Raw genomic sequence first — 23,981 nt, forward strand, 5'->3', positions numbered from 1 at the left:
GGCCCTTCCAGCAGAGATGGCAGTGGCTCAGCTGCCTTAAGGAAACCCTTAGCTGACCTTAATCTGGGGAATGAATGTTCCTTGGAATAAACAGTTTGCAAAAGGAGGCTGCTAATAGCAAAACCTCAAAGGCTCTTGCACAACTTCAGAAGGAGGAAGCTGGTGCTTTTGATTTTTTCCAGCTTTGAGTCTTCTGGGAGAAATTCAACAAAGAAGCTGTTGACATCTACACTCAGAGTGGCTCATGATATACTCCTGGTGGGAAAAAATTACATTCTTGATTTCATCGTCACTTCTAGAAGCTTTTTATAGTTGGTAGAATTTATCATACGTGATCCTAGTTAGAAGGAGACTACTGTATCACATCAGGAGTAGAGCTAAGGTCTTAATAGCTCAAAGGAGGAGCCTTCAGACTTCAGTCCAATGCAGAAGTTTAAAATGCTCTGCTTCCTCCACTGCACAAACAATGACTTTTGTGTCTGAGGCATGGTTACTCTTAAATGTTACTATTTTTCATTTGTCATCTCAGACTACAAATGCAAACACAAGGAGCTTGCTTTCAGCTTTGGTACCACTGTATTTTATAGACCATGCCCTATTTAATGCAGCAGCCAGACACCTATCTCAGGGAGACAAGGGACTGACACAAATATGCAAGAGCTTCCTCAAGTGAGGCATGAACAGCAGGGTACTTTTTGTCAAAAGCCTTTGAACTCATAATCATTCCATCTTATCTCAGTAGATTTCAATTATAATCACAGGAAGGAGGAAATGAGAAATAGAAGTATTGACATGAATGTGTGGGCCAAGAAAAGTGGGAGAGAGTTGTAATGATGTAATTGTGTGCAATCTTCAGGAGGCTCATGCAATAATTCATCAGGTGGGAAGGGAAGGAAGAGACAAAAAACTGTATAGAGCCAGGTTTGAAACCATGAGCTTAAGAAAATGACAGGCAGAGTGGGCTCAAGCCCACTGATGCTAAAAGGTTAAAGCTTGTCAATAGCTCCAGCTTGCCTTGCAGCCAGCTTAATACTCTCATCTTTGCTTTCAATTTCCTGCCTGAAATGATTCTGGTCTGTCCTCAAAATCAGATTTTGGGGTGTTACTCCAAGACTTTTGCCTGTGAATCCCTTGAAAGCAGAGCAGCAGAGTCTGCCTACCGTATTACGCATGACAGCCTGTCTCAGGACACATGAGGATGCAGGGAACTAATGGATTTTTTATGATCATTTTTATGGGCATCAGAGAAAAGGGCCATTCAGTCCATCCAGTCTGTTGTACCATCCTGACAGTAACGAAAGCATTACGGCATTTCCCGAGTGCCCTACCTTCTAGGGGAATACAGTGCAGCTGTGAACCAGCTGTGCTTAATTTGCACTCTGCAACAGAGCCCTTTTGTCTGTTTTAGCTGCTATTTACCATCTTCTCTTTCCCCATTCCTGCCTTCTCCTTCTGCCCCTATGTTTGTCTCTTTATAGGCAAAGTGGTTGCTGAAAGACAGGTTATCTGTTTGAAATGTAGCATTTTCTGGGCTTAGCATCTATTCTGATAGTATTAAATCTAAGACAACTGTCCCTATTTGTGATGTGAAGGAAAATGAAGAATGATTCCTGTTGAGTGAGTATAAAAGGATGGCACGTTGCTGCCCTGGCTGCCATTTCATTGGAAATAATGGATTTTTCACAGAGCTTTAAGCACTTGGCAGAGGCCCTGATCTGTTGACATACTGAAGCAAGTTTGCCAGTCAGCCATGGCTGCTTTGCAGACATCACATGTAAAATTGTTTCTATTTGTTGGTCCTTGAAAAGAGATGTTCCAGTTGTAGTGTCTCCAGTGTGTTTTGAGTGTTGCAGGGTAAAAAACAAATTTGAAAATCCCCATTTCTCATTTTATCTCTAAATTGAGGACAAGGCTGAGTCAGACAACAAGCACCTTTCCTAAGACAAAATACTTAAATGAAATTATAGCACCTCACTCTTCAAATCCAAGTGAGAAGGTTTGCTGTGAGCACCTCCATCAACACCATTGAGACCATGGGTAGCATCATGGGTAGACAAGGCTGCTTGTCTTAACTTTAGTCCAGCATAATTTCACCAAATTACAATGTCATCCTTGCTTACAAAAAAACTCCACAGGATTTTATCCAAGCACTAATATAGCAGAAGTAGGTAGACCATTTCTAATGCATGAAAAGAAGAAAGTGACATGCTGCTTTCATGTATTCCCTGCTCCCCTAACTCAGTGCACAGTTGCATGTATCCAACATCTAAGCAGAATGAATCAATTTCTTAATAACTTTTCAAGTATAGCAGTATGATCACAAAGATTTTGTGCAGCTCAAATTTCTGCTGTGCAGCTGTGGCAAACAATGAAGTGACATATTTTGCAGTGGTTTACGTCACTTTTCTTGTGACCTGGGCAATTTTGGCAGACATAGACATAGTGTTACCGGGTGCCAAGGGACTGCTGTTTTGCCTGTTTAGATTTTTTTAAATCAATGTCTTGTTTTTGGCGAAACAAATGGTGGGCTGGCAGTGGTATTTTGGATACTAGTGCCATCCAGTGTCCCGCAAAGAATGCCTTAATACCATTCAGTGTCCTCAAGGATCACTAAGGCATTGCATTTTCAGCCAAAGTAGAGCCAAGATGAAAAGAGATGACAGAAAAAGTAAAAGCCTTGAGTTTTAGAGCTCCATATTTTATTATTATTTTATGTACTGTGAGTACAGGCCCATTTGCATAAATGGGATGCAGATTTGGTTGTGTTTAGTTCAATTCAGAGGTCCCTGAGCAAAGGTGGGTATTCAGAAGTCAGCACAGCTATTTTCTATTGCAGACTGTTAGTCATTCTCAGCATTTAAAGCAGATTATCAAGGATTAATACTGCTCATATGAAAAAGGAAAAAAGAGCTGATATTACAGTGGGGTATAGGTGGACAGTAGTTCTGCAATTTAGCAAAAGGACTTTCATGACACCTGCATATTGGTTCATAAACACATAAACACCCATATGACAGTAGGAAATGAGGCAAAGTTTATTAGACCTGTTCATACTGCTGTGGACAAAACAAGCAACAAGAAAAAATACGGGCAAGACCTTATTCAGGTAAAAGGAGAAGGAATGAAAAGGAAGTGGTAAACTTCAGGCTACGCAGGAACCATTGCCCTGAGTTGTGTTACTGATATAAATACAGAAAAGGAATTATAATTTAAATAAAGGAATTATAGCGTGGGCCATTGGGAAAATTGACAGGGGCTGTGAAATCTGCCATGTCTTGATCAGTTCTTCATGTGCTGTTCTTACCTGGTCCTCTTCAAGGGCAATGTGTCTTTGTCCATGGTAATTTTTCTTCAATTAGTAAGCTTTATTAGGGAAAGGGATTGCCTGAAGACTAGGAGGAAGTATAGGCTGAGGAAAAATATTATTTGGAGATGTGAGTCATAAAGCAGATATATGTAATCCAAAAGTATTTGACAGTCTTTTTTGTCTATACTGACTCTTTTGTTCTTGAAATTGTTTTAATGTCCACCATTTTACCATTTGCAAAATTTTAAGGACCTCAAACACAAAAAACCATAAAATAGACATCCACTAAGATAAGAAGAGCAGGACCAGGATTTTTTTGCCTAAGGAAATTTTTATTTGAGATTGCTGCTGAAAATTGCAGCTCTCGAAATGACTTCCAGGAGGAATGTGAGCTGTGTGGTCTATAGAATAACCAGCTCTGACCAAGCTAGTCACAGGAAAACAAACAGGCATCTTCCAGTAAAGTACATGTTTGAGGCATAAACCCTGGCAACAGGATTAAAGTGTGATATGCATGGCCTGAGAGTCTAGCCTGGTCCCTTAATTGCCTCACGCAAACAGATTAAATTGTTGGTAACAAACAGAAAACATGCATTGCAGAGACCTTTTCCTCATACTGGCTTGGATGTGGTCATTCTTGTGACATTATTATGAATAGACTGACTCACTATTTGTATCCATGCCTAGAAGATGGTATCTTTATCAAAACATATCTCCAGTTCTCAGAAGAGTGCTCAAAAATAGTAGAAGTGATAAATCAACAGCAGGAAGCAGAATCTATGGATCACCAGTTACTCCAACCTATTTAATTACATTGGTTTCTAAAAAACAATAATGTGGGGAAGGACTCAGAAGAAATTATGTTTGGTTTTTTTCTGGCTGTATTATATTTGTTAACATAAAACCTTACAATGCAAGGACCAGCACAGCATTGTGCATCTCCCAAGGCAGACCAGAAGAGAAATCATGACTCCAGGAATCAGAATTTCTTTTAAATAAAATTTTAGGAGACCACATGTAGCCAGTGCTTCCTCTTCATACTGAAATTCTCTGTGGTATTGATACCTCAGGATATTTTCCTTTGGCCATGCTGCTCTATGATGAAAATATTTCAGCATGGTCCTCAGCAGTTCTTCTCACTGTTTGCAACTTCCCAATACAAGAATAACTTGTGAAAAAAAGCAGAGAATCCTCAATCTCTTACTTCTTTGCCTTCAATGTGATGACAGCCTGGCAAAGTATTATCTAGAACCAAATGACCAGTTGTGCTATGGGGTACACTCCTGCTCCAGGGAAGGGACATGGGACCCAGCGGCTGCTACCAGAAAAATTTCCTGTAATTCATGCCTGAAACACTGGAGCAAAGGTGTGATTTATAATAAATAGTTCCTCTGGATTCTCCCTTGGCTATCTGCCATTGAAGTAGAAGTTCCTGAAGAAAAGGATTAGATTACGGGGAGAAAACTATATATTCTGTGGGTGGCAAACAAGATTATATTGTGTTCTAGCTGCCTGTTGCTCTTCTACATAGCTGTTAGAGACAACCTACTGACTTACTACGTGCTTTGCAGAGTTATGATGAATAAAATACCTTTCCTTTATAAGTAAGGGCCTTGACAACCATGTCTAACAAATTCTGGAGGAAGAGACCCTGTAAGGGAGCCTTTGGCAGAAAGAAATATACAAGGAAAAGTCTTGCTTTTTTTCATGCTTACCACAGTACAGAACAGAGCAAATCTGGGGCCTGGAGGCACCTGGTGAAAAGATGCTGGTTTCCTGGCCTTTGGTTGAAAATCTTCTTTCTATGAGGTGTACCTTTAATTCTGGTATTTGGTGTTTTTTCCCTTCTTGTCACAAAAGTGCTTCATCAATGCTGGTTTTGAGTGCTTTTGCTCACCACAGGGGTGAGCAGGCTTATACAAGTCATAGAACCACAAACCAGATTTTTTTAGAGATATCTCTAGAAGGAGCTCCTTGATACTGTGATGCTTTCTATGACATCTGTCAAAAGTAGACTCAAGGCTATTTTTCTCTTCAGACTCTTCCTTCAGGTGGTACAAGCTACGTAGAAGACAGTTTGAGTTTGGATTCTTTGGAGGGTGGGCAAGAGGTTGAGTGTCCTTCTTCCCATCAAACCCAGACACAGAAAATGTAGCCATTTGCAGACAAAACACTTTATCCTCTAGTGGAACTCAGCATTTTGCCACTTCAGACATTAGAGTACTGAAAGAGCTTGTAATGTTACTGATTGTTACCAGCACATCCTATCCCTCACTCATGCTCATGGGAGTCTTATAGAGTCATGGAATGGCTTGGGTTGGAAGGGACTTTACAGACCATCTCATCCCAACCACCATGCCAGGGACACTTTTCACCAGAATAGGTTGCTCAGAGCCCTATCCAGCCTGACCTTGAACACTCTCAGGGATGGGACATGCAGTACTTCAAGACAACTTCTCACAGTGAAGAATTTCTTTCTAACATCTAGTCTAAAGCTACTGTCTTTTGGTTTGAAGCCATCCCCCCTTGTCCTGTTTCTACATGCTCTTGTCAAAAGCCCCTCTCTGTATTTCTTGTAGGATCCCATCAGGTACTGGTGGGCTGGAATTAGGTCACCCTGCAGCCTCCTCTTTTCCAGACTCAGCAATCCCAATTCCCTCAGCCTTTTCCTATAGGAGAGGTGCTCCATCCATCTCAACATCTTGGTGGCTTCCTCTGGACAGAGTCTATCAGGTCCATGTCCTTCCTGTGCTAGGACCCCAAAGCTGGATGCAGGGTTCCAGGTGGGGCAGAATCCCCTCCCTCCCCTGCTGCCCACGCTGCTCTGGATGCAGCCCAGGACACATTTGGCTTCCTGGGCTGTGAGTGCCCATGGCCAGGTCATGTCCAGCCTCTCACCCAGGAGCACCCCCCAGTCCTGCTCACAGGGCTGCTCTCCATGTGCTCATCCCCCAGCTTGGGTTGATATTGGGAGTGTCCTGACCCACAGGCAGCACTTTCAATGTGGTCTTGTTAAACTTCATGAGATTCCCATGGGCCCACTTTTTGAGCTTATCAAGGTCCCTCTGGATGGCATCCTGACCTTCAGGTGTCCATCTTGTAAGTTCTTGTAGGCTCTCTGCTATGCAAAAAGGGGACACAGGTCTCCTTCTTCCCATGCCTGCTTGGCAATAGGCAGTTGTTAATTTGATTTTCAGGGGACTGTGGAGAGCACAGGTAGAGTGGCTTGTACTGATCAGTAACACCACCCCTTCAGGCTGCATCTTTCACTTTTGCAGAGCAACCTGCTTGCCTGTGAATTCACTGTGATCTATCTACAGGCTGGAGCACTTCTGTCAATTCATCCTTGCTTGACTGGAGGGATACCTAGGAAAAACCCAGCATTTCAGGGACAGGAGCTTCAATAGTGTCACTACTAGCTGGCTTGCTGTGATCTGATTGTAGTGGCACTGTGCATGCTATGCCAAGCAAAATTCAGCTTGCTGTAAGACCTTAGTGTTGTGTCCTCTTTTCTTTGTGGTATGTATCCAATCTTGCAGCTTGTCATCTTTAACATTTTCGTTGCTCTGATGGGAAAAATCTGTTATTTCTAGGGGCTGTGCAGAGCAGTGATTTTGCAGGCAAGCTGACCCTTGTCAAAAGTAGATTACAGATGATTTCAGTGGTACAAGAGACAGATGCTTGCCAGATCAGTGATGTGGGCTGTAAAGGTTATTCTGATGCACTGGAAGAGTATGAGCTGGGGATGTGCACTTAGTGACTTCATTCTGTCCATAGTAGAGGTAATGGGTGAAGCCATTTGAAAATCCCGGTGACAGTATTCTCAAAGTTTTCTTTGGCATTTATACTGAGAGCTTGGTAGTGTGTCAAACTCATGTCCTTCAACAGAAAAAAAAAAAGAAAAAAGAAGAAAAAAAAAAAACTTGAATAATTTGAATAAGTTATAAATCCTGAGTAGCTCTTTGTGGAAAATCATTTGTCCCTGCCAAGAAACTTTATGCCTGACAGTTAGAAAGCATACTAAATTTGTGTGTTTGTCTCTGGCATGGTGGAATACAGTTAGTACAGTTATTGCTTAATGACAAACACTGTGTGCTCTTCCTTGAGCTTCCACTGTGCTTGTACTCACATAGTGAAATGTGACAGGGGGCAAAGTTGAGGTAAGTTCCATTTGTCCCTTCCTGTAGGAACATGACACTACATCTGTGCAAGATACCTGTCAGAGGATCTGAGACAAAAATTCACAAAATGCAAGTTTTCAATATATCCGGACTCAGGATTTGGGAATCTATGTAGTTTGCACAGAATTCCTGTGCACAGTGTGTATGTCTGTTTGTGAGACTGTTTTTGTCATAACATAAGAATCCTAGGTGGGAATTAGTACCTCTTGCTATTAGATTTTGTGTGATTACAGAACAGAGGGACTGTATTTTCCACAAAAAGCTTGCATTCTAAATAAAGTTTCCTGTCTATGGTGGTGGACCAGTTGGGAGCTCAGTAAAGATATAGTGGGTTGTGTTGTCGCTGCGATGGACTGGGAGATTAAGAGGGACCAACAAACAGCAGTGATCATCAAGAATGGTCAAGGATGGAGTTGCTTCTCTTGTTAAATGATCTTACAAAAAATGAATATTTTAATATTTTATATGGTTTCTGGAGCAAAATCCTGGTTTTCCAAGCTGTGAGCAAAAACTAAAATGTCTTTCCAACCAGACTTTACTGAGGCTTCCAAGTCCTTTCTTCATTTGAACTATTTGGTCCCTTCCTGTTGGGGACTTGCAGCCAAATGTGGTGCTGACTTGAGCTGTGGGAAATGGATTTTGTATAGAACTCAGCAGCTACTGTCTCTGCAGAATGACAGGTCCACTAACACTCAGGCTATGAAAACCTTCTCTTGAATTTCTTTATAGTGAGGGATAACTGATTACATATCACATAAGTGCTAATGCACAGAGAAGAGGGATTTTTCAACCCATCTTCTGTACCAGGAAATAAATTCCCAGCACCCCTCCTAGATTCTCCTGCCAACCTTAGAAAAGTCTTGAGTATGTCTTTTCTTATTGGACCTTGGGTGTTGGCTTCACACGCTCCTCTGCAGGTCCCTGCAAAGACAAGTGACTCAGCTGTGTGCGGCACTATACCCAAGCCTGTAATTGTGTCCCATTTGGGCTCTGCAGGGGTCCAGTTTTTCAGGTAGCAGCACAACCATTAAGGTGAAAACAGGTTTGTGTGGAAGATGTAAGTAGTTGAATGGAAGGCCACTAGTTTTCTTTAAAAAGTGAAGAAAGGCTTAAAAATCTTAATTTTAGCTTGGTTTGAAATAAATAAAAATAGGAGGAATTTCCTTACTCTGGAAAATTCCTTCATAAGCTAGGTGGGGAGCTGTTGGCCCTTTACCTCCCTCCTTTTTCCTTTACTTCTAGGTAAAAAAAGAGACACTATAATCACTCTATCAATGCAATACAGAATCTCTGACCACCTTTGCCAGTAACATATCTGGAAGTTACATGTCTCTGTTCATAAGCTGGCAGAGTTAGTTCTGCTAGGGCAAAGGCAGCATCACCTCAGAAACCTTTTTACTTCCAGATTTATTATGGAGAGAGTATAAAGAATGGTTGTTGATATAGTTTACGCAAGCACAGAGCAAATATTCTGTTGAATTCTCCCAATGTAACCTTACACTGTGGCATGAGAGGCAGGTGCTTCAGTTTAAGTGGTGTATTGCATCACTTTAGGCCAATGTACTTAAGCATCTCTTGCCTTTTGAGCACTTTTCTTAAGGTCTTTCCATATTAAAGGTCGGAGATCACGTTTCTGGATGCCTTCCAGGTAGAAGAGAGTCTACAGTCCAGGGTAGTAGTGTACACTCCTTGGAACCTGCTGCTCTGCTGCAAGCTGTCATGGCTTCTATCATGGTTTCAACAGTGCAGCCAGCTTGGAAATTGAGACCTTTGTTTTTTCTACAAGCTCCTGCATGAAATCAGAGTTTACAAACCATAACAACTTGCTGTATTTTTCACCTTAATCCAGTTGCTGAGTAAAGAGAAACATACATTTCACATAGATCTGAATTAAATAAGATCCTTCAACAGGGACACCTACAGGGATGTGCACAGCAACATGTCAAAGATTGCAGCAGATGATGACTATTCACTATGTTGTCTGAATCCCTGGAACTGACTAAGCTACCCGTTTTAAAAAGACAAAGCTTTAAGGAGTGTGCTAAGCCTTCTGAGGCAGCCTCAGAGAAGGGTCTGACCTTCCTTAAGGACATTCATATGTGCAAAATTATGTGTTCTTCTGCTATGTGTGGATGGAGTGATGGTAGAAGGAAGAAGGAATATGACTTTTGAGAGGGATGTGCCTGCAGTTGTCTCCTCTCCCTCCTCTAGTTTCATAGAAGGAGTTGCTGCAGAGATGCATTTTCAGGTTAATGGAGGAGCAAAACTGACAGAAATACTCCATGGAAGAAGGAGAAGGAATGGTTTCAACATCTATTGATATAGAATAGTAAGGCTTCCTTTATGCAGAGGTCTGCAGAATGCCCAGATAAAGACAGAGGAGTTGCAGAGGGCAGTTAAACAGGACATGCATGACATCTTGTAGATGTCATTCAGTAGAAGAGGCCACGTTACTCTGACTGGAGGAGGCAGGAAGGAAGAAGCAGGAATCAACCTACATCCCTGAAGCTTCTGCTAGCTGCATGGTTTGGTTTTGGGTTTTTTTGGTACACCCATTGCTGTTTAATAAGCTATTCAAATGGTTTACAGTTTTATAAACCTGTCAGATTTGTCAGATAAGTGTGAAATTCCTCTAAACTATACAACTATTCAGATCTCCACAAACCATGAGCACCTGGGTAGACAAACCTGCACAAACTACACAGCAGGGTATATGGGTCCTTGAGATGACCTTGGAGCTGTGAACTCCCAGATACACTTCACAGCAGGGATGCAAATCACAGAAAAATGCAGGCAGTTTTCTGAGGGGGACAAACCTTTGATGGCACAGCAGAAATTTGCCATCTCTACGTGGATTTGGGTTCTGGAGCCAAGCACTGAGGTGGTGAGATCCAGGCTGTGTTTTTCTGTTGCTCTGCCTAGGGTGTGCCCCATCAGTACAGCAGACTGACACTGTGTACTCCTCTGCATACTGCCAGTGGCCTGCAGTGATAAGCATCCTACCTTGAGGCTCTCCAGTTTATCTGCTCCTGGAGAGCAGTCAGGAGCTTTTCACAGGTTTGGTGTGCTTACCAGTTCCTCCTTACTTGATGTGACCAGATGGTGATGAAAAGCTGCATTGGGGGTCCCTTTGTATTGCCAGGATGAGGGTGGTCTTTGCCTTTGATGGTGAAGGGAGAAGGCTAGCAGATGAATTTGTTATGCAATAAGTAGTGTAATGTCCCAGCTGTTCCCATTCACACAGAGAGCATTGGGATGCCTGACCTAAAGGAATGACATAGCAGTAATTCCTCCCACATACTGCTAAGGTTCAGTGTTGAGGCATGTGATCTTACACCTGTCAGATTAAATAAGCTTTCCAGAAGCAAGCTGGAAATGAAGCCAGTTCTTTTATGTGTTACAAAGGCAAGATGCCAAGGTCAAGGCTGGGTAGGATTTTTAGCATACCTGGATCACAGCATGCTTTTCTACCAAGCACATGGATATATCTACTCTCCCAGTCATGATCAAGTTCTTCATTTATGGTCAATGGTGTCTCTGTGTTCTCTGTTGGAGTAATGTGACTCCCCTGACTGACTGGAGAGGAGACAGAAATGGCATGTCCAACAGCTCCACCATGGTGACAGCCATGGAGTTACCTCCTAAGTGAAGAGGGGCATTCGTGCCCTCTCAGACCTGTGTGGGTCTTCACAAGGTGCAAATCTCCAAGAGGAGATTTGCAAGAGGAACCCAACCCTCTACAGCTGCTTCAGGAAGAAAGGAAAGCTTAGCCAGAATGGTGGTTTGTGAACTGGTGTGTTGTCTCATTAGCATCACCAGTTTGGAAGGCTACTGGCAGATAGAAGGTGGCAAGTCTCAGACTTTGAATTGTATTGCACTGTGCTCATAAGGGAGGTTCTGTCCCTCTTTCCTTTCTCTGTAAAAACAGGCATGAATGTAGAATTATACTCTTCCTGCATGTAGAAGTTAGGACTGAAAGTAGTTGTGACACCAACAACTGCCACATATGTTAGCAGATCTCTGAGCATTAGACATCCTTAGCTAATGACCTAGATTGGACAAAAGCTTAAAGATAGGGGTTTGAGCTAATAATTTTATCTTACAAATGAGAAGTGTTTTTCAGCAGCACAGGATCCCTGCACAGTACAACTGCCAAGCATAGCCCTGTGACACGAGGAGATTGGGTGGGATGACACATAGGTCAGTGCCGAAAGCCTCAGGGCCAACAGGCAAGCTGCCACATGCAAGGCAAAGGGAGGAAGCCTCAGTAAGAATATTTTGATGTGAGGCACTGAGACTCTGAAACAATTTGCTAATCCAGCCAGAATGTAAGGACTAAAACACAAAGCCCAGCTCTATGTATTAATTCCTTCTTTTGGGTCTTTTCTACCAGTGCTTTGAAAATAACAAGCAAAAAGCTGGATATGATTCAAGTACCAGAATTAGCACCGGTAGCCCTGTGGATCCTGGCCATTGCTCTGTGCTAACCAGATAGACCAGTTTGTTCCCTTTCCACTGCAGAAAATCCAATTTCCTCTCCCACTTCACATGCTATGTCTTGGGGAAGTTTTATATTTATTGAGGTGAACATGTCTGTCATATCTGCAATTAAAATGTATAAAGAGGGAAAACAAATTCTACTGAAATCCCAGTCTTGGTATTTCTAATCTAAGTTCTTACCAAGTGAAAAATAATGCATGGAGATCCTCACCAGACATTTGCTTAGGGGGAAACCAGCATAAGCAATCATAGCTTCAGCTTGGATGCCTTAAAATCCTTGTTATTTATTTTTCATTTGTAGATAAACCTTGTATAGGTATTTCTCTGTATATTCAGCTGTGATCAGAGGTGTTTCCACCTTTACAGTGAGGCTTTACAACAGCCTTACTGGCAGTATAATGAAGTATTTAAGGAGTGTATGGGGCATGAGGGTAAACAAGAGACTTTTATTTGAAGCTGTGGAAATGTGATTAAATTATGCCCACAGACCAAATCCTGGCTTTCTTCTTTTCAGCAGCAGACAGTGAAAGACATTGAATGGCATGGATTTAAACCAAAGCCAGTTAGTAGCAACATGAGAGTAGGGAAAGTTAATGAACTGATTTTCTACAAATAGTCTACTCAGGCTAAAGAAACTCCCTGTTGTATACTTTTGTGAATGAGAATAAAGTCTGCTTAACATTTCTTACCCAAAAAATATTTTTAAGAAAAATACAGAGAAAATATACTTGATTAAAAAGTAGCTTATTTAAGAATTTTGCTGTTTGTCTAGAGAAAATAGAAGTTTCAGATTTTATTCTGTGTGACATAATCTAGAAAATTCACCTTATTTTTAGGAAGAAAGGCAATATGCTAGATGAAGACAGAATTTTTCATCTAGCTCAGGCTGCAGTAGGAGAAGGTCAGTGCTAGAAAGCTATATGTATCATCTTGGAGGTTAGCTGTAGTAGGCACTAGGTAATGAGGTGTAGTTGCCTGTCATTTATAACTGCTATTAGGGATTATCCAGAATAATGGATAAATCATTTTGTGATTTATACTAACAGGCTCTATACAGTTTTTTGAGCCCTTTCCAGAAATAATTCTGGAGAATTACTCTTTCCAGAGACGGTTGCTTCTGTACTCAGGTAACCTGGAGCTCTTACCCATTTTCAGGGTTAGTGTAAAAACTTCAAAGTTCTGGAAGACATGCTGATGGAATTAATAGAAGGTGGGAATCTGACATTTATATGGTAACTGTTTGCTTCATTGTCGCATCTCTTAGAAAGGATCCTCAGACCCCAATGACCCTGGTCACCTCCCAGCAGCCACTAAAGAGCCTGACGCTCACGATCAAATTGTAAAGGCACAGGAAAGTGGGACTTTTTTCCCTGTCAGCAACTGAAGGGAAGCAGCATCTGTGGGTGTCAGTCCATATTCACTTCAGAAATGGGAGGAAAGAAGTGAAGTTCACTAAAACTTTTCATACTTCAAGGACTCATCATAGTGATGGCCCAGTCAAAAATGCCCATGGATTGCATTAGACCTGAAGCTGTTTCCACTGACCCCGTAGCATTCAGTGAGAGGAAGATTTGCATATAATATCTGAGTTGCATGAAAATGGGTATTACTGGTCCACCAAAGTGGGGATTTCCCTATGGGATACCAGAGGAACTATGCTTTGTCCTCAAATAATTTTACTTCACCATCTCAATGAGACATTTTTCCATTATGTCCCTTTTCAAAATTGCTAATGAGGGAATTTTTGAAAAGGAAATTCCTTCTCGTGTTCATCAGTTTTTGGTAAGGGCTGTTGTTCTGGGAGAAGTGCCATCCTTTTATTTGTTGTTTGAGGTGCATGGTGATTTTAATTAAGCAGTCATTGTCTGTGTGCATAATGGTGGTTGCCTTCAGTGACCAGAGAGCTATAATTACAAGCACACAGAGCAGCTGAAATTTTTGCTGCAGCCCTTTAGAGATTTGTGGGAATTGCTGTCCTCACCAAAGATGATCCCTTCTCCTCCTGGACAGTATTGACTTGGATAGTCTCAGCTATGACATTGGCAGTGGGTTTGTGGCAGTCAGGAAATGTTCATCATTCAGAAGCCCTGAGCTGCAGTTAGTGTTACAGGGTTACAAACTCCTCCTCTGATATCCCAAACAGACCAGTTGATTATTTCATGTCTCCTGCTCGAACACTGTGTTAAGGGCAATACACATGTGGAAGCAGAGCTATTCTATCTGCTTTAGCAGGTCAGCACAGGAGAACCCCATCTTTTGATATAGTGCAAGATCAGCCTAACTCTTAGATGAAATAGACCAAATAAATTTTACAAGAACTGTTATTCTGCATGCAGGTGACAAAAATCATCTATAAAGGGGACTTTAGACCAGAAATATTTGTTCCTTTACTGGGAGAACATTTAGGTTGGTTGCTGGGACCCATGTCTCTTTACCACCCTTGGTCTCTCAAACCACCCTTGCCTTGTGCATAAGTAACTTCTCTGACCCTCACAAGCAGGGAAAAGAGATGCAAAGTTTCAGTGAAAGTTACCTTATTGCAAGTAATTCTGCCTTACCTTTAGCATGGGCCTGTTCAATATATGAAAAATAAAGCATTTCCATAACTTCCAGGCTCTTCTAGTTACTCTGTTACCTGGTTCTGACTCGGTGAATTAAGTTTATTCTGTTTCCAGTACAAACATGCCAAGTCATAATGAGTCAACCCTTGTGACAATAATCTCCATTTTATACCAGTTTCACAAGAGAGGAGGTAGAGGGCATAGCTGATCATGAATTGTTCACCTTATCTCCAATCTCAGCTTTGCTTCCTGCTGTGTATACAACTGTGGAAAGAGCAGACATGAGGAAAGGAGCTAAACCCAGCCCTTAACTTTTATGTGGATTTCATTTGTTCCCCTGAGGCATTTGTCTGCTGCATCTGTGCAGTTGGGAACTCCTGTTGTTCATTCCTCGATAACCCATCTGCTTCTTGCTTGGAGTAATGGAAATGGACACAGCTTTATCACAAAATACGTGGGTTTGTAGAAGATAATGAAAATCATTGCAGCAGCAGGCTGTATCCTGCTATCCCTGCATCCCATCTAGAACTTTCCAACATACAACTTGCTTCAATTAGGTATCAAGGCAGTCCAGTAAGGTGGGCTACCAAGGTCTTGGACACCTAGGAAACTTGAAATATTGACTCTGCGTTTTCAGAAATAAACCTTCTGCACAGGAGAAGTGTGAGTGAAGGAGGATGTCAGTCTTTTAGATGCTACACAGAAGCAGAGAGTGCAGTTCTCTTAAGTTCAGAAGCTGTATTCCAGTGCATATTCCAGTGTATTCCAGATACAAGTGCAGGGAAGTTGTCCCTCGCTCATGTTTCAAGCAAAACAAAGCTTAGGGAGGTAGCCATGGGATTTCCGGGAACTGGGGCAGAGAGGGTCTTGCAGGAAAATGCCTAAGGGAGGAAAGCCAGTAGCTTACATTTCTGTCTTGTTGATCATGTAATTGCAGAGAAAAAATGGATCTCAAGACAAGCATAGGCTTGATTCTGCTTGGAGCATGGTAGGAGAGGAGCTGCAGCAAGAGTAATTTCCAATAATTGGAAACAACATATATTTTTCCCAGTGCTCAAAACAGAACAAACCAGACAAGCCCCCAGCTTGCAATTACAGAGTCTGCATGGCTATCCGTAACAACAGGATTTTCACCAAGAATAGTCATGCAAGACAGTTGGCAGCAAGTATTGAAAGTGGGCATTGATGATCCGAAAGGAGATGATCCATCTTGCCACCATCCTTGGAGGTGTGTTTATTCTGAAATAAGAGTGTCTCTTCTTCAGTTCTGCCTGTTCTGGTGCTGTGATTTGTGCTGCCTGCTGTTCACAACAGCAGGTAACATTCGCAACTGGAGTCTGCAAAGTGCTGCCAATACTGGGCTGCATCATTGCAACTGCTAGGGATGGTTGGTCTCAGGAGAGTTTCCTGCTTTCAGACACAAGAGGAAAATAAAGAGCTGACCTGGCATTAATGAAGAAGGGGGGAAGCGGAGGGGGAAGGGGGGAAACAGAAGAGAAAAAGAAGAGAGTAAAGTAGCCTGTCTCTCTCAATATTTTCTTTCCTGTGAACCGTTGCTCCAAACAACAAAAGAGGAAACAAATATACAGATTTGATTTCACTTATGAGAGACATGTAGTCACCACAGGGAAAATGGTGACCACTACCACCCTGTGAAAGTTTCAGTTTCCCTGAGGAGTAGATTTTTGGGATTATGACAACTGCAGGTTGAAATTTTGTACAGAACCCAGAATGTTCTGCCAAAATTCTCTGTGTCTCTGAAATGGCAACAGAAAAATGAGAGATCAGGAGCTCTTTCCCTTGGATTTTTTTTTCTTCCTCACTTTCTGCCCTAAAAATATCTGAGTTTTAAATGCAGGGGGAATAATATCTACCAACTGGGCAGAGCAAAGAAAATAGTCACTTGTTGAAGAAATAATGTAATTCTTTGATAATAGTTTTTTGTAACTGTTTTCCTTGTTTTTAAGCAGACTATAGTTCTCCTCCAGTTGTGCCATTTTTGGGTGCATTTATTTTGCATTGTCACAACAGACAAACATTGTCACAACATTTGTATTCTCACAACCTCTGTGTCAAGCTGGACACTTGCTTGGCATACAGGATGATTTTAATGGGATAAAAGAAAACATCCCCAACCTCTGAAACTACTGATGCAGTGATGTGCCACCCTTCTCCTCAAGGCTCACATGACCTCTGTTGGATTTTCTGTTGAGTTGGGGATGTTTTCTTTTATCCCAGCATGTTCTTTTGGATACTTGTACCATGAGCCTTAGCCTGACATCAATTTTAGGCATGTATTTTCACAGTGAGGTCAATCAAATAGTGCTTAGCTTCCGTGCTGCTTCATGGTGTGCTTTCTCCACAGGGCTGAGCTGGCTTTAAAGCAAAGAAATCAGATGATTATGCCAGTGCAAGTAGATCAAAGGGCTTTACCAGCTCTTTACTGCCCCAAGGATTGGTAGAGGTGCATGTGTCTCCACAGACTATTATGGCTTGGTGGGCTGAGTAATCTCTGTATCACTTCCCACACTCTGCAATCAGATTTATAAACAAGAACAAAAATTATTCTGTAATGGAAAAATGTAGGATTCTCTGACTGCAGTATTACAGGGATTAGTTTTGGTATAACTTGTTTTCTTCAAGATCCTATACTTGCTTTGGGTTTGAGTTTTTTGTAATTGGTGGCACTAGTTTGTGCTTGTTGGAGTTGTTTTGACTGGAAGAGTTTGACAAGTGTGATATTAAACTCTAGGTTGTTTTTATCAACATAATGCACTATTCAGACAAAAAAAGTCAGTAGTTGTTAAGATTAACAATGAAAGAAAGACAAAAACATACAAAAACTTAGCAGAAGACCTTAAAATCGTATGTGGTTCAGGGGCTTCCTGAACCAGGTCTATTTCAGTTTCTGTAGTAACTGTCTTCACAATATTCCTTCTCTTTGACTGTCCCCAAGCTCCCCTGGGACATCCATCCCCTGGGACATTCTAGAACCCACAGCATCCTGAGGCATGGATTTCCACAGCCGACCATTGCATTGGCTTCAAACCTGCCCAATCCCGTTTCACTTGATGGCCCTTTTTTCCTTTCTGTGGAAAACGCAGTGAGCAGAGGTGTCTGCTGGCTACTTCCGTGATTTTACGGATCTCTGTTTGGTCCTCCCAATGCCTCTTGCTCTTCCAAGTGCAAGGATTCTTACTGAGTATCTCATATATTTGGTTTTTAGCAGTAGGAAGATGCCCCTGACCAACTTTAGTGCTAAGAATTTAATCCTTTCCTAATCTAGTTTCTTGGATATAAAATTATTATAAATTAAAATAAATAAATAATACATGTTGCACACCCATGTATGACAGCCTGAATACAAATCTCATTTTTCCACATCATGAGTCAACTTCCTGTTTGACCTCTGTTCTTTTCCCATCCTGTAGATCTGAGTGGGAAAAAAAGAGTATTTTACCTTTCTCATTTTCCTTGTAATTTGATGAAGTGAGAGCTGCAAAGGTTAAATCCTGTTTTGCTCATTAATATCTTAAATATTCAGAGTGCCTGCGACTACCTCCCAAATGGAACTCCTCTACCATTTTGGAAGGGTAACTATCTGTGACAACTATCTGTATTCTTAAAAAAGCAGCACACTTGAGATAGACACAAGAGTTTTCCTTTAAACATGCCACAATCACAACAAAACTAGTTCCAGTCTTTTCCACCTCTCTTCAATCCAGTTTCTGGAGTAAACTTTTTTGTTTAAAGCAAGCCTTTTATTTTCTTGGTGCCAGGACCCTTAGAAATTTGTAATTAGCAGGAATACCTAGAAAAAAGTTTTCTGTAAGTAGATGAACAAAGTAATGAGGAAGATGTATTGGGTTACTCATAGAAAAGTGCTTTAACAAATGCTCAAGTTAAGCATGTGCTTCAAATCCCACATTTTCAGTAAAGTACTGAATTAGAGGACTGTTTAAGTGGAGGATGACATGATGTCTAAAATCCTTGACATGATGGGTTTGGTAGGATTTTTGTCATCCAGTCCAGTCTTCTACTGTTGTAAAACCTGCTTACATAAACCAGGTACATATATAGTCCCAACCTCCAATGACTGGGATAAACCTAAATGCAATGTGATATAGTGGCCTGAAGGCGGAATGCCCTGATAGCTGATTTGCACAGTCTTTCGGGGAGGGAAAAAAAAAAGAGTGCTTTTGTTTTCATATTTCTCAGCCATAACTTGTACAAAATCAGAGGGTAAAGGCATACACACTCAGGCTGTCTGAATGCCAGTGAAATGGAAACCTGAGCAATATTCCAATTTAACTCCACAGAAATCCACTAGTTAGTAAGTAGTTCAAGTATTTTAGTGCCTGCTGTGTGGCTGCCTACAGGGAAAATACTCTTAAGTGCTTTCCCTTTCTCAAAAAGAAAAGGAGTTTTCATCTATCTTTTATAAGGCTTTCTTGTCACATCCATTATACAGCATGACACAACCAGCCAAAGGATCTATTGTGGTGGTTTCTATTACATGTTTTAGTGGCAAGTTTTTTGTGGACGGTACAATACATACATATATACATGTGTGTATATATATACGTATGTATATGTGTGTGTGTGTGTGTATGTGCGCATACAAACATATATAAACATACGTGTGTATATATATATAGACACACTTATCAATCTAGATCACTTAGCAGTGAAGATGTGTGTCCCTTATGCTGGCCTATGGAGTGTCAAATGTGGGGTGTTAATGCCTACATATATGAAATCCAATATTTTTTCACCTGGCCAGTTTGACATAAAAGGGCAGAATTATCCTTATTCTAAGAATATTAGGCCATTACTGGGGCAGCTTTTAGAACAACTTTATTCTGGTCCATGTCTGACCACCTATTTGAGGACAAAACAGAAAACAAATTCTGGTTTTCAGACTCCATGTATGCTGTTAGTATCACAGAATGAAAAAAAAGGCAAGAAATGTCCCTGAATAATATTGGGGTTTTAAGCCCATAACCGTCTAATACCCTATTCACTTCAAGCATGGAAAGGGCTAATGCAGACTGGAGGATAGGAGTGGTGATCCACAGATCACAGTTCTTTATCAGAAGGATTTTTAAAGGTGCACAAAAATTCTGTATGCCTGTATGTGCATAAATGAAAACTGTCTTCTGTGTGTGGAGACCAGTGAGATGTCAAGGTTTATGACATATTAGTTACTGGAAATTCTGATTTTCCTACTCTATAACAACTTCAGCAGATTTGTTAGAGCAAGAGGAGGGCCAACAGGATGATTAGAGAGATAGAGCACCTCTCCTAGGAAAAGGCTAAGAGAATTGGTATTTCTCAGCTTGAAAAAGAGAAAGTGTGAACTGATTGCAGCCTACCCATACCTGAAGGGACCCTACAAGAAACACGGAGAGGGACTTTTGACAAGAGCATGTAGAGACAGGACAAGGAGAAATGGCTTCAAACTTAAAGAAAGTAGCTTTAGATTAGATGTTAGGAAGAAATTCTTTGCTGTGAGGGTGGTGAGGTACTAGAAGAGGTTGCCTGAAAGTTTTTGGATGCCCTGGGAGTGTCTAGGGTCAGGCTGGATGGGGCCCTGAGCAACAGGTTTTGGTGAAAGGTGACCCTGCCCTTGGCAGGTTGGTTGGAACAAGGTGGTCTTTTAGGTCTCTTCCCACACAAACCATTCCATGATTCTAGGGTTCTGTTCTATGAGGATGTATTTGTTCAGCAGTAGTCTTACATATTGCAGACAATGTGGACTGTGTGTGTAAATGTAGATATACATGAATAATCAGCATGTAAGAGTGTGCAAAACATTACAGAACAGCTTAGTGTATGCAACATTTAGCTGTTCTGCTTCTTCTGGGTTCATTACTCCAGCCTTTCCATCACCATTCTGGCATCTAGCTCTTTGGCAGAAGTGGTCCAGGCAGTTTTCTACCTCTTTGTTTTGCTTTGTTTTTAGTGAGCTTGACATTAACTAATAATTTTTTTAAAGTTTCCTGATCTTCCTTGTAAAAGTAATGTTTTCCTCCCAAAATGCCTTGTTTGACATCCAACATAAGGATGATTAATTCTGCATAGGCAGAATCTTATCATATACTCTTAAGGATGAGGCATGAAGGCTTGAAATCCCTGGAAAGCAGAGAATTCCCAGAGCATCAGTGGGGCGCCTAGAAATAAGTAAGAAAAACTATTTTGTGGATTTAAGGAATCCCCAAATGTCTTCAAACCAAACCTTACAGTTACTGAAATATTTAAATAACAAAAAAATGGGTTTGCAGATAAGAAATAAAAACCATTGTTCCAGTAAAAACAGAGGCTGACTGCCTTCATTTATTACTCAGTATTTCTGTCTTGGCTGCAAAATCTAAAATGAGAAAAGATCTTGAGGAGAGGGAACCTCGTCCAGGATAGGGATGGATGGATGGATGGATGGATGGATGGATGGATGGATGGATGGATGGATGGATGGACGGATGAGGAGAAATGCTCCCAAGAAGGTGCAGAAGGCTGACAAAAGCAAAGAGTTTACCTGCTTAAGAGGAAGGTGTTGCAGGGGTAAAAAGCAGGTCATTCTCCTCTTGAAACACCTGAGAGAGTCTGCTGCCTGCTGAAGGGGGCAGCCTGGGCACAGGCGAGTGGCAATGAACGGGGCTGTAACAGCTCAGCTGTGGAAAGGACTCTGCTGTCCTTGGCACCACTTGGTCACTCCAGCTTAGGGAGCTGGTAAGGGCCAGCTGCTGGCATGTGCTGGTGTCTTGAATGTTAAACACAGACAGCTGGAGGTTACCAATCCCATTTACTTTGTATGTAAATCCCAGCAATCTTGCTGAAACATCTTCCCCCATTGAGCCTAGGGAAAGCCTTACCACCAACCCTGCTGGGGAAAAATGAGGTCTGCAGACTGCTCTCTTCCTCCATGATGCCAACCCTGCTTTTGTGACATCTTGCTGTCACACGAGTGCACCCCACTATCCATGGTTTTGGCCCCAGCATGTCAAATGGAAAATCACATCTTTGTCCCTTTAACTTCTCTCTTAGCTGTTATGCCTGTTTTCTCCCCTCCTCTGGGACTGTGCACTGTTGCTGCTCTGGCTGCTGGGAGCAAGCGAGGAGAATTTCTCCTACTGGCAAGTAACCAGCCAGTCTGGGGCTGGCATCTTCCCAGGACGCTGCTGTTTGCATACCAGCAGGCAGAGGAGCAGGTGAAATGGGACTGGTGACATCCGTACAGATGTGTTTGACTGCTTACATGCTGTTACGAATCTGCTACCCTTAAAGCCTCCATTTCTCTGACAAGATATCTCTCCCTCTCTCTCTCTCTCTCTCTCTCTCTTCCCCCCTCTCTCCCTCTCTCTCTCTCTTTCTCTCAAAATTATTTTTCCAAGGAGAAAAGGAAAAGGCAGACAGAAATAGAAGGCAAGAGACAACAGCTTGAGGACCAGATACTTCAGCTGCAGCATTTCAAGGTAAGGGACTGATGCCAGAAATGATGGATTGACTAAATCTGTTCATTATTAGACATGCAGATCACACGTCTGAAAGCTGGGAAAAGCCCACTCTGACATGAAGCAGCTTTCACTGCCGGAGCCTATCTCTTGCAGTGATCGTGTCCTGCCTGCTTTTCATTCCCTGTGTTTCATGCACAGGACCATGTTGTTTAAACGGTTTAGGAGCATGGAGTCGGGAGGGTGTGAGTGCAGGCAGCACAACAGTGCTGTCATTATTAAATGCTGTTATTTATTATACATAATGATGAGACACCAATCGCTGTGGCTTGGGTGTGCACTGCATGGCTTCAGCCAGCACTTTCTGCCTGCAGAGCTATGTTGGATTTCTCTGGTGCCTGTCGTTAGGTTTTGTGTGTGTGCATTGCAGAAGGAGTGTTAGTTAGCATGCATCTGTGTATGTGTGTAAAGATTTCGTTGCAGGATGAAGTTATTAGGTTTGCATGGCATAATAAAATGGGCATGTATGTACATGCAGGGAAGGTGTTGATGCATATGTGTGTATCTACATGGAGAGGCACCTTGATATTTAACAGGGTGCTGAGCAATCCCAGTCCCTGTTGGTCTCCATGACAGCTGCAGATAGCATCATTTGAAAGCCATCCTTTCTGTTTCTATTGCTTATCCCTCCTGTCAGGAGAATATTTGTGCATAGTAAAGATAAGAACAAAAAACATACATGTGATCTTTTTGTCACCGGTGAGAATTTGTGGGTCAGATCTTGCTATATTAGTTCAGTAGGGGAGCCTGAGTAATTTCAGTGATTAAAATATCTGAGAAAGATTATTAGAACTGGACAGTTTATCCTCACAGCAAGTGAGCTGAGCTGTGTTTTTAAAATTAAGATATTTAGGTTGTTTGTGGAATAAGTGTGTGTGTGTGTGTGTGTGTGTGTGTGCATGTGTGTGTGTTTGAACAGTGCACCTGCATCAGGAGATGGTGTGCAGAATATCTGTGCGCACACATGCACTTGTAGACCACACTGCAAGTTATGCTACAGGCAGGATAATTCTCCTGCCTCTCCGAGACCCTGCAGTCATGTTCTGCAATTTATTCCTTTTTTTCTAGTAAACATAATGCAGTTAAGTCCAATTAATTGTTATCAGCCTACATAAATGCCCCAATCAAGTTTACCATCAGTCTGTGGATGTCAAACATTGGTGTTTCCAGTCAAAGATGTGATTGCATTTCTGTGGGGCAACAGGAATTGCCGTTTTGCTCAGGCTTCCATTGAGTATAGGCAGGGGAGAATTTTTTCAGATAACTATAGGATGCTGCAGCATAGCAGTGCAGTACTGTTCCAGTACCTTCATGATGCTTGTTTTTTTCCTTTTTGCTACCAAGCTGATGACTCTTTTTAGCATGTTAACTGTTTCCAAGCTAACTGCATTATGATTCTTTGTGAAATTCTTTAAGTAGAGCCTTTTGGATAGACAGTTCTGTCAATTTTCTGCTTCATCTGTTTTACTTTGATATAGCTGTTGCTATGTTTTATCATCATCCCTAGGAAAAGTAAAATCCCTTAAGGTGGTGCAGTGGGATCAGCCCCTCAGCTGATGTAGACTGGCATTGACTTCAGCCCTGCTATGTTGATTGCCACCAGAGGAGGTTCAGTTTTGCTGCATGGATTTTTTCAGAGGCATACATGAAAAATAGCTGTGTCCCTTTATTTTTTAACCCACAGGCTGGAGCAAGGGCAGTAATCATAGAGGAAGCTAATGGGAGATCAGGGCACAGAAATTTAATGGCAGAGACATTTAAAATGGCAGCTTTTTCAGCTAAAATCACAGCCAGACTGAAGGTCTGTAAGGCTGTGCGTGAGAGTGAGCATCAGGATATGATAAAATCTACACTACCTCTCTATTCAGTGTCATCACTTGTCACCAGAGGAAAACTGTGCTGCTTTTACTGGAGTGGTCAT

General features: G+C 41.7%; 1 protein-coding gene across 3 annotated transcripts in view; it reads left to right on the forward strand.

Moving 5' to 3' along the window:
- Positions 1-23,981, forward strand: part of LOC129132978 (paralemmin-1) — a 134,753-nt gene that overhangs the window by 27,410 nt on the left and 83,362 nt on the right. For 2 of the 3 annotated variants that reach the window (XM_077171778.1, XM_077171779.1), the window contains exons 1-2: positions 21,584-21,757; positions 21,941-22,021. In XM_077171778.1, the coding sequence (XP_077027893.1) occupies positions 21,599-21,757; positions 21,941-22,021 (240 nt within the window). In that variant the 5' untranslated portion in view covers positions 21,584-21,598. Of the gene's footprint in view, positions 1-21,583; positions 21,758-21,940; positions 22,022-23,981 lie in introns of those variants that run through there. The other variant, XM_077171780.1, reaches the window with a different exon arrangement.

This window comes from Agelaius phoeniceus, chromosome Z, assembly GCF_051311805.1.
Source record: "Agelaius phoeniceus isolate bAgePho1 chromosome Z, bAgePho1.hap1, whole genome shotgun sequence".
In the NCBI taxonomy this organism is placed as follows: Eukaryota; Metazoa; Chordata; class Aves; order Passeriformes; family Icteridae; genus Agelaius; species Agelaius phoeniceus.